General features: G+C 45.3%; 1 protein-coding gene across 1 annotated transcript in view; it reads left to right on the top strand.

Annotated features, from left to right (window-relative positions):
• Positions 1–18,397, top strand: part of LOC117517096 (gamma-aminobutyric acid receptor subunit beta-2) — a 204,106-nt gene that overhangs the window by 118,880 nt on the left and 66,829 nt on the right. The window contains exon 5 of the mRNA XM_034178007.1: positions 13,382–13,464. Coding sequence (XP_034033898.1) covers positions 13,382–13,464 — 83 coding nt within the window. The remainder of the gene's footprint in view (positions 1–13,381; positions 13,465–18,397) is intronic.

Genomic DNA, 18,397 nt, shown 5'->3' with positions numbered 1-18,397 from the left:
TGTTCAAGACATTTTAGCACTCATCCAATTGATATTTGGACTGTTGGGGATTGGCTGAATAGATAATTTAGTAAATTTGAATTTTATTTGTACATCACCAAATGACAACATAGGAACCTGCTGAGCAAGGACGTTGGCAGCACCAACCTATTTTAACACTGCACTTTTGCAAGGAGGAAAAACAGTTTCATTCAAGAATAACAGGGTTAAAATTCAACATAGTGCAAAAAAAAAGGAGATGTCGAAGTAAGCTCAGAGAAGATTGTGCCTGACCTTGTAGTTATCTCAACTTTTTTTCCGTATACCACCTTTCAATTTTGCAACCTGTAAAGGTCAAACTAATTTACAATGGTTGTGTTAAGAATTGTTACAGACACACAACTGTTACTAATAAACCCAAATGTGAAATCATATACCACCTCTGTAAAAATAGGTGACCAGTCTCTGTATTATCTGTTGTGTGGGCCGCTGAAGAGGAGGTACTACTGGCCCACCACCACCAGTCGGCGCCCTGCTTGGAGTGCGGGCTTCAAGCATGAGAGGGCGCCGAGACAGAGAGTGACAGCTGTCACTCGTTTACACCAGCTGTCACCAATCACCACCATCTCTACAAAAGCCGTATCATTACTCCACCTCCTCGCCGAGAAATCAACTACCGTCGAAGGTAATTCTCTGCATTTCATACTTTCTGAAGACTAATTATTGTTCTGTGTGCAGCCGTATTCCTGAAGTTTGTAATTGGATTGGCGTGCAGTGAGAGTCTGCGACGTCTTCGCCTCTCACTCCATCCAAGGAGCAACTGTCAGGAGCTGCACGGGTGATTCTGTATCGGAGGTGGAGGTTTTCCCTCCGCGAAGACCTGTAGAAGAAGGATTACTGGGTGTGTGGATACACACTCACCATAACTGTTTTGTCATCTTCTGCCAGCAGTACCAGGGTCTGCAACAGAAGACGGTGACCACCTAGGGACTCAGGACTTGGCGGCTCCGGTGTTCTTCAGGCCGTTGTTGGTGGAAGCTGTGTGGGTCCCGGCTCTCCGATCGCCAGAGGTCTCCTATCTTCGAGCCTGCCCGCACGTCACCTTGTGTACAATTGGCATTATCTGTGTCTGTATTTAGTTGTGCGTTTCACAACATTAAATTGTTACTCTTTGTCTTATCCATTGTCCGTTCATTTGCACCCCCTGTTGCGGGTCCGTGTTACGACCCTTTCCCAACAGGATTTCTCGGCCATTCATCATGGATCCCGAGGGGCGTCAACCACAGCTTGAACAGCCAATGGGAGAACAAGGAGCGCAGGCATCAGCAGGAGGCGTGGTAAGTGATCTGCAGCAAATCCTTACCGCTTTCACCGCTCAGTTAAATCTGGTAACCGAGCAGAATGCAGTCCTCAATCGGAGGGTGGAGGCTCTCACCGCCAGAGTGGAAGCGCGCGACTCGAGCGCTGCTGCAGTGACTCCTCCTGCTGGCTCTGGGCCACAGATAGACGTTCCACTGGCCGTTCAACAAACCCCCCCACCGTCCCCTGAAGCTTACATAAGCCCTCCAGAACCGTACGGAGGCTGTGTCGAAACGTGCGCAGACTTAATACAGTGTTCGCTCGTTTTTTCACAGCGTCCAGTTATGTACGCATCAGATGCCAGCCGGGTGGCTTATGTGATTAATTTGCTTCGAGGTGAGGCACGTGCTTGGGCTACGGCGCTTTGGGAACAGAATTCGTGGCTCCTGACGTCATATGCTGGGTTTGTACGGGAATTCAAACAGGTGTTTGATCATCCCAACAGAGGCGAGACCGCCTCGAGCGTGCTGCTGTCAATGAGACAGGGGCACCGAAGCGCAGCTGATTATGCAGTCGACTTCCGCATCACGGCTGCGAGGTCCGGCTGGAATAATGTTGCGCTCCGCGCCGCCTTCATAAACGGACTGTCTCCAGTTCTGAAGGAGCATTTACTGGCTAAGGACGAACCACAAGACTTCGATGGGCTTGTCAGTTTGGTTATACGTTTAGACAACCGGTTGAATGAACACCGTCGGGAGCAGGCTGGGGGGCGTGGTCGGGCACAAGCCGTCCCTCTCTCCTCCGGGTCCGAAAGGGTGTCGTCTTCCCCACGTTCCACTGCCAGAGGGCTCCGTGTGGCAACAGCTCCCCCTGCTGACGAAGCTATGAACACGAGCAGGGCCAAATTAAAATTAAATATCAGACAAAGGAGGCTGGCCCGCGGGGAGTGTTTTTTCTGTGGCTCTTGTGAGCACATGTTAAAAGACTGCCCCAAACGATCAAACTCCAACGCCCATCCTTAGGAACTGGGTTAAGGGTGGGCCATAATATGTACACAGGGAAAACCCATAAATCAGCACGAATCCCAGTAACAATCCTGAGTGGGGATTTAACCCTTCACGCCCCAGCACTGGTAGACACGGGGTCAGAAGGGAATCTGCTGGACAGCAGATGGGCCAGGGAAGTAGGGCTTCCTCTGGTAGCCCTGCCTTCACCATTGAAGGTACGAGCACTAGATGGCACTCTACTCCCGTTAATTACACATCAGACACAGCCCGTGACCTTGGTTGTGTCTGGGAATCACAGGGAGGAGATCGTGTTTTTTGTGACACCTTCTACCTCCCGAGTGATTCTGGGATTTCCATGGATGGTGAACCACAATCCCCGGATTGATTGGCCGTCTGGGGTGGTGACGCAGTGGAGTGAAACCTGCCACCGGGAGTGTCTTGGATCCTCGGTTCCACCCAGAATCACAGCTAAAGAGGAGGTCAAAGTCCCCCCCAATCTGACGGCGGTGCCCGAGGTGTACCACGATCTTGCTGACATCTTCAGCAAAGATCTGGCACTCACTCTTCCCCCGCACCGACCGTACGATTGTGCCATCGATTTGATTCCGGGCACCGAGTACCCGTCCAGTAGATTGTACAACCTCTCACGTCCGGAACGCGAATCGATGGAGACCTACATCCGGGACTCCTTAGCCGCTGGGTTGATTCGGAACTCCACCTCCCCGATGGGTGCGGGTTTCTTTTTTGTGGGTAAAAAAGATGGCGGACTCCGTCCATGCATTGACTACAGAGGGCTGAACGAGATTATGGTTCGCAATCGATACCCGTTGCCCCTGTTAGATTCGGTGTTCACGCGCCTGCATGGAGCCAAAATGTTCACCAAACTTGATCTTAGGAATGCGTACCACCTGGTTTGGATCCGGAAGGGAGACGAATGGAAGACGGCATTTAACACCCCATTAGGTCATTTTGAGTACCTGGTCATGCCGTTCGGCCTCACTAATGCCCCCGCGACGTTCCAAGCATTGGTTAATGACGTCTTGCGGGACTTCCTGCACCGGTTTGTCTTCGTATATCTGGATGATATACTCATCTTTTCTCCGGACCCTGAGTCTCATGTCCAGCATGTACGTCAGGTCCTGCAGCGGTTACTAGAAAACCGGTTGTTTGTGAAGGGCGAGAAGTGTGAGTTCCACCGCACCTCTTTGTCCTTCCTGGGGTTCATCATCTCCTCCAACTCCGTCGCCCCGGATCCGGCCAAGGTTGCGGCGGTGAGAGATTGGCCCCAACCAACAAGCCGTAGGAAGCTGCAACAGTTCCTCGGCTTTGCAAATTTCTACCGGAGGTTCATTAAAGGTTACAGTCAGGTTGTTAGCCCCCTGACTGCCCTGACCTCCACTAAAGTCCCCTTCACTTGGTCGGATCGGTGCAAAGCCGCGTTTAGGGAGTTGAAATGCAGGTTTTCGTCTGCACCAGTTCTGGTGCAGCCTGATCCTACTTGCCAGTTCATAGTGGAGGTGGACGCCTCTGACTCAGGGATAGGAGCCGTTCTGTCCCAGAGCGGGGAGTCTAACAAGGTTCTCCATCCATGTGCCTACTTTTCCCGCAGGTTGACCCCCGCTGAACGCAACTATGACGTGGGCAATCGGGAACTCCTCACGGTTAAGGAGGCTCTTGAAGAGTGGAGACACCTGTTGGAGGGAGCTACGGTGCCTTTCACAGTTTTCACGGACCATCGGAACCTGGAGTACATCCGGACCGCCAAGCGGCTGAACCCCAGGCAAGCCTGCTGGTCCCTGTTCTTCGGACGCTTTGACTTCCGGATCACCTACCGTCCCGGGACTAGGAACCAACGATCCGATGCACTGTCCCGGGTACACGAAGAGGAAGCCAAGGCCGAGTTGTCAGACCCCATTGAGACCATCGTTCCCGAGTCCACTGTCGTGGCCACCCTCACATGGGACGTGGAGAAGACCGTCCGGGAGGCCCTGACCAGGAACCCGGACCCGGGGAACGGTCCTAAGAACAGACTTTACGTCCCACCAGAGGCCAGAGCTGCCGTCTTGGACTTCTGCCATGGATCCAAGCTCTCCTGTCATCCCGGAGGGCGTAGGACCGTGGCAGTAGTCCATCAGCGCTTCTGGTGGGCGTCACTGGAAGCCGACGTCCGGGACTATGTCCAGGCCTGCACCACCTGTGCCAGGGGCAAGGCGGATCATCACAAGATCAGGGGCCTCCTCCAGCCCCTGCCTGTGCCTCATCGCCCCTGGTCTCACATCGGCCTGGACTTCGTCACGGGCCTCCTGCCGTCCCAGGGTAACACCGTCATCCTCACGATAGTGGACCGGTTCTCCAAGGCGGCCCACTTCGTGGCCCTCCCGAAGCTCCCGACGGCCCAGGAGACAGCAGACCTCCTGGTCCACCACGTCGTGCGTTTGCATGGGATACCATCGGACATTGTTTCGGATTGTGGTCCCCAGTTCTCCTCGCAGGTCTGGAGGAGTTTTTGTAAGGAACTGGGGGCCACCGTGAGTCTCTCGTCCGGGTATCACCCACAGACAAACGGCCAGGCAGAGCGGGCGAACCAGGAGTTGGAACAGGCTCTCCGCTGCGTAACCTCCGCGCATCCGGCGGCTTGGAGTGACCATCTGTCCTGGATCGAGTACGCCCACAATAGCCAGGTCTCATCTGCTACCGGCCTCTCCCCTTTCGAGGTGTGTTTGGGGTATCAGCCCCCATTGTTTCCACTTGTGGAGGGAGAGGTCGGGGTCCCCTCGGTCCAGGCCCACCTGCGGAGGTGCCGCCGGGTGTGGCGGACCGCCCGTTCTGCCCTGTTGCAGGCCCGGACGAGGGCTAAGGCCCATGCAGATCGCCGGCGTTCCCCGGCCCCTGCATACCAGCCTGGGCAGGAGGTGTGGTTATCAACCAAAGACATCCCACTGCAGGTCGAATCGCGGTTCATTGGACCATTCTCAATACTCAAGATCCTCAGTCCGGCCGCAGTGAAGCTGAAACTCCCAGCTTCACTGCGGATTCACCCAGTGTTTCATGTCTCAAGGATAAAACCATACCACGCCACACCACTCTGCACTCCTGGACCCGTACCACCTCCTGCCCGTATCATCGACGGGGAGCCGGCATGGACTGTTCGCCGGCTCCTGGACGTCCGTCGGAAGGGCCAGGGTTTTCAATATCTGGTGGACTGGGAGGGGTACGGACCCGAAGAACGCTCCTGGGTGAAGAGGAGCTTCATCCTGGACCCGGCCCTCCTGGCCGATTTCTACCGCCGACACCCGGACAAGCCTGGTCGGGCGCCAGGAGGCGCCCGTTGAGGGGGGGGTCCTGTTGTGTGGGCCGCTGAAGAGGAGGTACTGCTGGCCCACCACCACCAGTCGGCGCCCTGCTTGGAGTGCGGGCTTCAAGCATGAGAGGGCGCCGAGACAGAGAGTGACAGCTGTCACTTGTTTACACCAGCTGTCACCAATCACCACCATCTCTACAAAAGCCGTATCATTACTCCACCTCCTCGCCGAGAAATCAACTACCGTCGAAGGTAATTCTCTGCATTTCATACTTTCTGAAGACTAATTATTGTTCTGTGTGCAGCCGTATTCCTGAAGTCTGTAATTGGATTGGCGTGCAGTGAGAGTCTGCGACGTCTTCGCCTCTCACTCCATCCAAGGAGCAACTGTCAGGAGCTGCACGGGTGATTCTGTATCAGAGGTGGAGGTTTTCCCTCCGCGAAGACCTGTAGAAGAAGGATTACTGGGTGTGTGGATACACACTCACCATAACTGTTTTGTCATCTTCTGCCAGCAGTACCAGGGTCTGCAACAGAAGACGGTGACCACCTGGGGACTCAGGACTTGGCGGCTCCGGTGTTCTTCAGGCCGTTGGTGGTGGAAGCTGTGTGGGTCCCGGCTCTCCGATCGCCAGAGGTCTCCTATCTTCGAGCCTGCCCGCACGTCACCTTGTGTACAATTGGCATTATCTGTGTCTGTATTTAGTTGTGCGTTTCACAACATTAACACACTCTTTGTCTTATCCATTGTCCGTTCATTTGCGCCCCCTGTTGCGGGTCCGTGTTACGACCCTTTCCCAACAATTATCTACGTAGTATTTTCCTTCTATGGTCTTCACTGAAGGCTTTTTTTGTTTTGTTTTGTTTTCCAGTACCTTTCCTTTGTCTTTGGAACATTTATTACTGACCTGACTACCTGGTGTAAAAACACAAGTGCTGTGGAGCTTCTTTGTCTGAATAGTACAACAAAAAAAAGCAAATCGTCGCATATATGCTACAATCTCTGACTCAAATATGCAACTTACCAAATTGACCTGTATGCCCGTTGTTGCAAATTTGCAACATACCATCATTATTATTATAACATTATAACATAAAGTCATTACCAGAATACCCAATATTACTATCTAGTTTTTGTGCAAAAGTGAAATTAATAATCTCAACATTATTTACCATCTACTTAAAGGCAAAAACACACACAAAACATTTTTTTATATACAGCTATATAAATTTGGGCGTTAAGGGGTTAAACATGAGTCTCTTCTCTGGCACAAATTTTTCTAAGTTGTCAAGCATGCCAAGATGACTCCTACCATGCTGTGTTGCTCTGTGGCAACTCTTAGCAGGAATCACATAAGACCAGAGCCAAGGGGTAGGAGGGACATCAGTTGTTCTCAAAAGTTTACATACCTGGCAGAATTTTTTTGTTTTGTTTTGTTTTTGTCCCTTTTTTAGAGAGTATGAATCATACTTTTTCCCGCACTCATGGTTAGTAGCTTTGTGAAGCCACTTATTGTCAAACAGCTGTGTTTACTCTTTAAATCATAAAGACAACATAAACTATTCAAGTGACCCTGATCAAAAGTTGACATACCCCTGTTCTTAATACTGTGTGTTGCTTGCTTTAACGTCAATGACCGCTTGGAGTCTTTTGTGGTAGCTGCAGATGAGGCTCTGTGATGCTAAAGCTGACACTGAATATGTCTTGGACTTTATTTACATCAATTACAAAGAAATACAAACAGTATGGAACTCTATGGTAAATCTGCATGGAGTAGACAGTTCTCTAAAAATGTGGTTTTCCTCACTTCTTCTTGCACAGTCACTCAGACACCCAGACAACCCAGAAGAAGTTATAGGCTTATGTGGCTGTGATTGAAGTAATTGTGCACAGTGTAAGCTTTGCATTTTGTATCACCAGTTAAACAGCTTCATGATAAAGTGGTATAGTGGAGGATTTTCTTTAAAAAACAAAACAAAACAAAAAAAAACAAACAAAGTTTAGCTGCAAATTGCAAATTAATTATTTTAAAATCATACATTGTGATTTTCTGAATTATTATTATTATTTTAGATTCTACACAGTTGAAGTGTACCTATGATAAACATTATAGACCTCGCCGTTCTTTGTAGGTGAGAAAGCTTGCAAAAATCGACAGCGGGTCAAATACTTATTTGCCTCACTGTATACTGTCTTATGGCATGCGAGCTGTAATATATTATCTGGCTGCTAAAGTCATTAGATTTCATTGGTGTCTTGAGATGCACAAGTGAGATGATTTCATTAACCTAAAGACCAATGCCTTGATATAAATTACATCACATTTTCAGTGTTGATCTGGAGTTGTGCCAGCACTTCTTTCCTCTCAAGTGATGCTTTGTGGGTTAAAGGGGCATTCATAACTCCAACCAACTTGATTTTTTTGTTTTCTGACAGTAATAGTTCCTGGTGAGATCAGAACAGGTGGTAGCAATTTATTTTAATACGAGGTCTGTTAGAAAAGTAATGGACCTTTTTATTTTTTGCAAAAACTATATGGATTTGAATAATGTGCGATTGCATCAGCCAAGCTTGAACCTTCGTGCGCATGCGTGAGTTTTTTCATGCCTGTCGGTTGCGTCATTCGCCTGTGAGCATGCCTTGTGGGAGGAGTGGTCCAGCCCCCTCGCCGGATTTTCATTGTCAGGAAATTGGCTGATCGACTGCCGCTTTGCTTCATCAAAATGTTTTCAGAAAGTGTGAGAGACAGCCAAGTGGAAGCCATTTGGACAATTCAGATGGCTTTCGGTGAAGATCTTATGGGGATCACACAGATTAAGGATAATTACAACTGGATTAAAGACGGCCCACAGCGGCAGGTGGCGCGCCGTGCACCGAGCGGCAATCGACAGGCTCAAATGACCAGATCATTTCCAAAGTGAACGCTTTGTTGATCCGGGACGTCGTCTGACTACCAGAGAAATGGCAAGACAGCAGGACATAGCACTTTTTCTGGCACATTCCACTGTTACAGGAGTTTCTGTAATGGAAAGAAGAGCGGAGAAATTTGCCATGGAGCCGCTCATGGCATGGGACGAAAGCACCTCTGTGTTGGTTTCACAGGACAAGCGCTGACATGCCCAGCTCTTGCACCATTCGGAAAATTCAGACGGCTTTCAGTGGCTTTTCAATCGTGTGACTATCCGAGAAATTGTGGACGAGCTGGACATGCCACAACATGTCCTGTGAGGCTTCATCATGGCGTTGCTTTTTGTTCTGTGCCCTGCACCTCCGTCCCGACGCACGAATTCCTCCGCATGTCTTTTCATGACAAAAAACTCCTGTAACAGTGGAATGTGCCGTTCATTTCCAAAGTAAACACTTTGTTGATCTGGGACGTCATCTGACTACCACAGAAATGGCAGAAGAGTTTGACATCAGCACTTTCTCGGCATGAAAATATGTGCGGAGGAATTCGCACGTCGGGATGGAGGCGCAGGGCACAGAACAAAAAGCAACGCAGTGATGAAGCCTCACAGGACATGTTGTGGCATGTCCAGCTCGTCCACAATTTCTCGCATAGTCACACGACTGAAAAGCCACCGAAAGCCGTCTGAATCTTCCGAATGGTGCAAGAGCTGGGCATGTTAGGGCTTGTCCTGTGAGACCACCACGGAGGTGCTTTCATCCCGCGCCATGAGCGACTCCGTGGCGAATTTCTCCGCTCCTCTTTCCATTACAAAAACTCCTGTAACAGTGGAATGTGCCAAAAAAAGTGCTATGTCCAGCTGTCTTGCCATTTCTCTGGTGGTCAGACGACGTCCCGGATCAACAAAGCGTTCACTTTGGAAATGATCTGGTCATTTGAGCCTGTCGATCGCTGCTCGGTGCACGGCGCGCCACCTGCCACTGTGGGGCATCTTTAATCCAGTTGTAATTATCCTTAATCTGTGTGATCCCCATAAGATCTTCACCAAAAGCCATCTGAATTTTCCAAATGGTTTCCACTTGTCTGTCTGTCACACTTTCTGAAAAAATTTTGATGAAGCAAAGCGGCAGTCGATCAGCCAATTTCCTGACAATGAAAATCTGACGAGGGGGCTGGACCACTCCTCCCACAAGGCGTGCTCACAGGCGAATGACGCAACCGACAGGCATGAAAAAACTCACACATGCGCACGAAGGTTCAAGCTTGGCTGATGCAATCACACATGATTCAAATCCATATAGTTTTTGCAAAAAATAAAAAAGGTCCATTACTTTTCTAACAGACCTCGTATTTCTAAGAGGTGTGCCTGTAAGAATTTTCACGTTTGAACTTTGATTCTCAGTAAAGCCACACACACACACACACACACAAGCTGCCTCCATGATCTGCTACATTTGTTTATTTATGATTTTTCACACAAAAACAAAGTGATGTGCTGTAATATTATAATTATTCCATTCATTAGGGCGCTCAGTACATTGCATTCCTCTGCTAAGTCCAGAATGCCCCATTTTAGTTGTAGGAGAGCTTATGCTCCAGTCCAGGTCAGTATTTTATTATACAGCTGTAGTTTTGCACTTTATAAACATAGTAAAACAATTAATATTACTGTTAAATGTATTGTCAAAATAATCTGAGTATATAACAAAGCCAAATTTGCACAGTAGACCCTTTGCAGGTGTGATTGACATGTAGTAGTCAGAATATGAGCAGTACTGTCTTTATCCCCAGTCTTTTGGTGTTACTGCTGTACTGCAGTTTGCTCTCTGCAGTGATTCACCTCTCAGGTACTCAGCCAAACAGAGGACTCATGGGATTATCCAAGAAATGCTAAATGTGGCACAAGGATTACTTTTGGCCCTGTAATCCTCCCAAAGTTCATGTCACCAGCAGCCCCTCAGATTCAGAGGCTCCTGCATTTACCAGCTGCCTTTGTGAAGATTCATGTTGCACATTCACTATTTGTTCCAAGGCTTTCCCAAAAGCCAAAACATACCATATACCTTGTAAAATGCAGTAAGTGAAAGAATAGATGGATAAATCCTTCTTGTTTGTCAACACAATATCTTGACTGTTGCAGTTGGAACCACAAAGAGACAAAATTGGACCCAAGGATGCAGGTAGCAAACACAAGAGGTTAGGTGCAAACAATGTCCAGTGTTTTTAATACTTCAAAGGTGGCAGTGAAAAATGCAATTGTGACCAAACTCCAAAAATACCACAACATTCTAAAATAAAAGTGACACAAAAAAATCTAAAATGACCAAACTCCAAAAAAGGGACAGACAGGGTGATGGCAATACAACTAAAAGAGACTGTCAAAAAAGGTGACAGTGAGGCAACATTTGCAAACTGGTGAATCACAGGTGAAGCAGGACAAAAATGTGGGCATAGGAATAACAGACTGAATGCATGGGAAGACACAGGGATTCAAAGTAAATCGACCGCCAACTAATCGTGAGGAAGGAGAGGCTTAAATACATACTAAACTAATTCCCAACAGGTGTGACATGGAAAAACAGAACAGCAGGGACACAAGGGGGAGAATCAAAAAATCCAATCCAATCCAATCCACTTTATTTATATAGCACATTTAAACAACAGAACAGTTTCCAAAGTGCTGCACATAAAAATGATTATACAACTATACAAAACAATAAACCCACTCAGATACTAATAAATAAATAAACATAAAAACAATAAAACAATAAATAAATAAAACACTAGGCCAAAGACAACAGAGGACCATACAACTCATGCAGAGCTAAAAGCCAGAGAATAAAAGTGGGTCTTCAGACGAGACTTAAAACACTCCATTGTGGGGGCTGTTTGAACGTGGAGAGGCAGAGCGTTCCAGAGTCTGGGCCCAGCCACAGAGAAGGCCCTGTCCCCCCTGGTCTTAAGTCTCGTCCTAGGCACCACAAGCTGGAGCTGGCCCTCAGACCTCAGAGCACGCACTGGGGAGTAAATTTGGAGGTCTACAATATATTGTGGGGCCAGTCCATTTAAAACTTTAAAAACAAATAATAAAATTTTAAAATCAATTCTAAAATTAACAGGGAGCCAGTGCAAAGACGCAAGAATAGGTGTAATGTGTTCATGTTTTGTACAAATGTACAGAGATGAAAAATAAATGGACAACTCGAGTGGAAAAACATAAAATTGGAATATATCAACCCAAACCGACAGTGGTGAACAACAGAAAAACATTAAATGCTAGGAGGAACTAAAAGACACAAAGCACCACGTAAAACACAAATGCATGAGGGGCAGGACCCTCGCAGCGAGAAGCTCTCAAATATGCCGTAGCTGCCAGGTGTAACCCTGACAACTGAGTGCTGCCACGGACCAGGAACTAACCTATAACAAACATCATAACCCAGAAACATAAAACAATACAAGCATAAGCCAGGAACCATAAGAAACAATAAATGATATCACGGCCACCCGTCGTGACCTAGAGGAACAGACGGGTGCCACGCACAGCTGACAGGCATAACTATGACAACCGTACATGGCAGCAGAACAGAGACCACACCGGGTAGGAAAATCACCACATACTCGCAGACACACACATGCAAACTCGTATAACCTACAGGAGGAGGAGCACATTGTGTGTAAGTGTGTCCATGGGTTGTCTGCTCTCAAACTCACACACAGAACACAGGAAGACAGGACAGGTGACCAGAGACATAAAAGGACATGGGGACAGGAACCACATAAAAAGGACAGCTAAAACACCCCAACATCGAGCATCATAAATGTGATCCTCTGACTGTGTCTGCCCTGTGATAGACTGGCGGCCTGCAGCCTGTCCAGTGTGTACCCCACCTTGGGCCCAATGACTGATGGGATAGTCTTCAGCCCCCCACATGACCCTTAACTGGAATAAGTGGGTTGAAAAAAAAATGGATGGATGCATTATCATTATTATTAAATAAGCTTGCTGTCTCCTTGGGGTACTTTAGCACTCTAACAGAGTTCTACTATGATCACCCACAATCTGAAATACTGCAAAAATGGGAGGAAACAGCTTAATCTTTCTTGCCTCCTAACATGCTGACTTATCAAAGTCTAAGTCAGTTTTATTGTCAATTCTTCACATGTACCAGACACACAAAGCAATCGAAATTACGTTTCCCACCATCCCATGGTGAAATATTCCTGATAGTAAGGTAGTCAATAAGACAGACATATCTAGCATTCAAGTAAACAATAATAAGTAAGAAGGTGATGAAAAAGATTTCAAATCTGGTGCTGATGATGGACATATCTACTATGTATACCAACTTTTTCAAGATAGACAAAGGTGCATCAAGAAGTTACTATGAACCTTCAAAATGTCCTGCAATTTAGTTTTCAAATTAGATGGGAAGGAACAGCACTCTGTGGAATTACCCCATGATGGAGTATTTGAAACACGATATTAGAGTTTAAAACTACTGTATGATAGGGTGGTTGTTGCTTTCACCATTCAAGAACAATCCCTTTATCAAGATACTATTCAAGTATCTGGGTCATGCAAATAGTGGTGCCTCAGAATGATTAAACATACTTTGACTGAGCAGCACAAATCATTTTAGTTGGTCAAACTCTAATTTCAGTATGCAGCAGTTTTATTCATTGGTCATAAACAATCGTTTTCAAAGTGACAGTTGAATTGGGAATCAATCAAATTATGTGTTTTATTATTTCATTAATGTTTAAACATGTTTTGATGAGACAGAAAGAAGTTCTGGTTACTTTCTTGCTAAAAACAACAACAACAACAACAACCCAGTTTACATCAGCAGAATACAGAAAAACAGTCTTGTGATTTTTTTCAGGATCACAACTACTGCTGCTTGTATGATGGACCTGAGACGATATCCACTGGATGAGCAAAACTGCACACTGGAGATCGAGAGCTGTGAGTAACTCCTTCCATTTTCTTCTTTCATTGATTGATTTATTCTGCTTGTCACTGGTGAAGTGAAACTCAGGATTCCTGTAACCACGTTTTGACAGCTACACATTTGGAAGGATTGCCCACTTTTCCAACTGTCAAGATCTACATGTACCTGGACACGAAGTCCCAACACGTTGTGTCCCGTGATAATGCGACAATCTACTGTGAATTTTAATATTTTCATTGAACTCCTTCCCATTCTATTTGTAACATTTTTCCCTTGTAAAAAGCTGGCAGTTTCCTTATTTTCATTCCATCTACTCATTTTCTTGTGCCAATTCTGTTTGCCTTTTTAAAGTGAATGTCAAATTATGTGAAGCTTTGCATTTTGTATAATCAGTTATACAGCTTTATGATGAAGTGGCATAGAGGAGGGTTTTCTTAAAAAGAAGACCTGAACATTTAGCTACAAAGTGACCAAAGAGATTCAAGTCTAGATTTGATCTGTTTTGGTTAAAGAATATCCTTCTCCGCTCTACTCCACTATGAGGCCAAGAGTGATGCTATAAAATGCAAAGCTTGCACTGTGCACAATTTCTCCAATCACAGCCACATAAGCCCATAACTTCGTCTGGGTGGCTTTCCTCACTCTTCTACTTCTTGCACAGAACTGTCTACTCCATGCAGATTTACCACAGAGCTCCATACTGGTTGTATTTCTTAGTAATTGACGTAAATAAAGTACAAGACATATTCAGTGGCAGCTTTACCATCAGAGAGCCTCGTCTACAACTACCACAAAAGACTCCAAACTGTCATTGATGTTAAAGGGAGAAATACATGAAATTAAGAACAGGGGTATGTAAACTTTTGATCATTTGGTTGTTTCTGTTCTATGATTTAAAAAGAGTTAACACAGCTGTTTGACAATAAATGGCCCAAATCACCCAACCACTAACCATGAGTGAAAAAAAAGTTTGTGTTATTGTGTTCATATTGTCTGTAAAATGGCAAAATACCAAAAAGTCTGCCAGGGTATATAAACATTTGAGCATAACTGCATATATAAAATACTGCAAAAGCATGCTACAACTGGGCGAGTGTCCTGTTCAGTGTTCTTCCTGATGTATGTTTTTTTCTTCTCAGTGGAGGAAAAACTGTTGGTTATTATTATATATACACACACACACATAATTGCTACAGACATTTATTTAATTCTATGAAAGTCCCCGCCAGTTAATGGAATTTTTTATTAAAATATTTTGATTTTATCACACTTGCACTCAGTCTGCTCTGTATACCCAGTCCTGTCAGAACTCTAAAGCAGCGGAGGTCCCGGTTAGAAGACCAGAGACTAAGTGAGTTTTTCTGGGTAGAATTGGATGGGTGTGGGTAAGGTTATCCGGCGTAAAACATGTGCCAAATCTCATTATGGATCTCAACTGGACCCACTTGTGGTCGCTCTGACCAACAACATAAAATTTATTTGCATTAAGTTAATTTGCATTTTATTTCGGAAGACATTTTATCATTTTTACTTAAAATATCGGGGTGTCTGGACTGTACATGTGTGCAGACTCAGGGCAAAATTAGAAAAAAAAACTACTGAAGCAGCGGTATGTTCATCCTATTCTTAACATGCTGACCTTCTTGCTGACAGTGCAATACACAAGACCTGTCATCTTATTGTTCCTGTTACTAAAAAGGCACGGGCACAAATGCCTCTAACCTAATTGGAGCATGGATATGCCTCCGGTGAGACGGAGGACACTTCTTGTAACAGCAAATGTTACCCCATGCTGTGCGACGTCCAGTTAAACTGCCTCTTTAAACACAGTTCAGGGAACAATGGCGGGTGAGCGAGGAGGACATCGGCTGATTTTAATGAGTGCGCCTCACAACGCAGCCAGCCATCAACACCCCCAGCACACATTCTTCTCTTTTAATTTGGTGACAGGCCTGTTCTCACAGCACTTAGTCACTTAGTCTAGCTGTGCGAATGCGCGTGTGTGCATGTGGGTTTGGATGCATGCGTGCAGTTTTAAAAATACATGATGTACCCAGTAGATGAAATTAGAGAAAAAAAATAAAGAAAGAAAACCATGTTGTGTGCATTGTGTAAGTTGAGCAGTTCACTGATGGACAATATGACAAGGTCCATTGGGGGCTGTAAAAATGTAAAAATTGGAAAAATGTACCGTAAAAATTAACTGTGACCTGTGAAATTTTTTTTTTTTTTTTTTTAAAGGTGCGTTGTAAACTAAGTGCATGAGATATTGCTGCACTACAAAGTGCATTTTAACATTTTGCTGTGCCTCACTTAGAGTGGATATGACACTTAAAGACAACATAATAATAATAATAATAATAATAATAACATATAATTCGGTCAACCTAAGCGTTTTGGGAAAGTGGACATGGTTCTCCTGTTATATACAACATTTGAACGTCCCGCCCCTGAAAAATGTGCACGCCCCATGACCAGCTTCCCGCTGAGCGCCAAACCTGAAATACGTCACAGCCTGTACATCATTTCGGCTTGCACGCTTGGCGGTTGTTGTCTACACTTTTTTTTCAGCAGCAGAAACTTTGGGAATTGTTTGTCGATATGGCTGACCAGTGTGTCGCAGCATATTGCACAAACACAAGGGCGAAAGGTTTTAGCCTTTTTCAAGTTTCCACAGGACGAAAATCTCTGCGAAAAGTGGGTCCAGCAAGTTCATCGCACAAGATCAGGTCTGACAAAGGGGACGCTATGGAGGCCGACCGCATATTCTTTGTTGTGCTTCGCACATTTTGAAGATGGGTGTTTCGACGCCGTCCCAACTTTGAAGGAGCAGTTTGGGATAAATGTACGTCGCAAGAAGGTTTTGTTGCCGGGGGCTGTTCCAAGCATCTTTCCCAGCGATACATGGATATCCACGGCAGAGCCTGCAAAGGGTAGAAAATCTGCTTCATTTGAGAAACGACGGAGATTGGAGGTGGGTTTCTAGAATTTTGTATGTCTCGAGTGAAAAACGTCTCTAAGTGACACAGTGGCAAACATTTTCATGTCTTGTACTGTTATGTCGCATGTGCATGCCTGCATGAAACCATAATATCCACAACGCAGTCTCATGGCAAGACGTGATAACGCAGCACGAAATATATGGCTGCACGTAATTAAAAGTGAAGCGGGGGTCGGGGTCGGGGGGTGGTCATGGTTGGGGGTAAGAGTTAAAAAAAAAAAAAAAACCATCACGAAAATTTGACTAATTTCGTCACGGGCACGAAATAGTGAGACTGGGCTGAATACCCATGTATACATGTTTTGTTCGCAGCACAGTGTACACTGTGAAAAGTATAACCCTGCTAAAAAAAAAAAAAATAAAATAAAATAAAAATTATGTCCAGATATCACATCTAATATATTTGACTTCACATAATCTGAATTATTTCATTTCACACATGTTAGTAAATGTAAAGAAAATGAGTCACACAATCAAATCAATATTTTATCTAGTTTTTAGTTCAAATGAACAAACTGCATGTTACACTTTTTACAGTGTAGTGAACTGGTCGCTATGCGGCAATCCCAAACTTATATATTATTATAATTAGGTAATTATTGTCAGAATTCTGAAGGCTGATGCCTCACCAGAAAAATGTGAAGCCTGTATTTGAAATGGAATTTTTTCCCACAATTTTCTGACCTCGGGTTTCACAGTCATTTGTTTGTTGTGGTCTGTAAAGGAAAGCATTCCCCAAATCGCTAATTGTCTTCCGTGCTGAAAGTTGGGTCAATAATTTTGGAATGAAAGAAAGGTCTGAACTTGGCCTATATGATTGATTATCCACTAATGTAGGGAAGAGAAATATTCTTTATAAAGGTTGACATAGATTGATTTGTGGATTGCTATTTACCAGGATGGGACTGGACAAACAAAAATAAATCATAACTTATACTGTGTTGTGTAGTATACAACGACTACAGCATGTCTCACAGTACAGTACATTGGATATTGAAATGCTGTCTTTGGTACATATACCAGATACTCCAGGAATGTCTATCTGGAGCGTCTTCTGATGCTGGAGAACAGAGAGGAGATGGCCCTTCTGCAGACAGTGATGCACCTGTTGATGTAAGTTTTGACTTTGTGATAAACAGAGAAGATGCAGTTTGTATTTCATGAAATATACATCTACCATTTACCGTCTTTCTCCAGACCTTTGGGAAATATGTATTAGTATTATCAATTTTTTTTTCAGTTGTTGATGACAATTATCGTTTTTGAACACTGCATGATAGTACCATTTTATAGCAATGTATTTTTGTATGCATGTTTAGGTGAACACAACAGAAGTGCAGGTCTCACCGTGCAGGTGTCACTGAAACCAGTAACTAAGACCAAGGCTGTGCAGTTCAGAGGAACGGGACAGAGCAAAGGTATTTGATGATGATAGTTTTCAGTTGGCAACTTGTAATCACAACAATTTCCATATCTAACGGGAAACCTTTCTGTTATTAATAATCTGTCATTAGGTTCATACATCACTGATGATAAGCCTTCCCTTGCTTATTCATGTATCATTCTATCTGCAGTAGAATTTTGTAGACGAATAGAGGCATTTCACACACCATTTACTTCCCTACATACATAAACATGGGACCACATGTCTGTACAGATCCCAAATTTTCAAGGAAAAACAAATTTCTTACTTTGCACAACAAAAATATTGTGATGTTTTGCATTGTTGCTTTCCTCCAGGTGTGCAGACCTTCGTTCCAGCAACCGTCACAGTGGCCACGCAAACGGACGAGGATGACGTCGCTGCCCGGCACATTGTGGAGCAGGACAACATGTCGACATCCTCAGCAGAGGATCGGATGTCTGTGAGTGCTGATGACCCAGACTACGAGCCGTCCACAGGAGATGAGTCAGATTATGATACCCCTGTAGCCGACAACATAAAT

This window comes from Thalassophryne amazonica, chromosome 9, assembly GCF_902500255.1.
Source record: "Thalassophryne amazonica chromosome 9, fThaAma1.1, whole genome shotgun sequence".
NCBI classification, from domain to species: Eukaryota; Metazoa; Chordata; class Actinopteri; order Batrachoidiformes; family Batrachoididae; genus Thalassophryne; species Thalassophryne amazonica.
The sequence above is the reverse complement of the archived record's forward strand: the minus strand, read 5'-3'. Positions and strand labels throughout refer to the sequence as shown.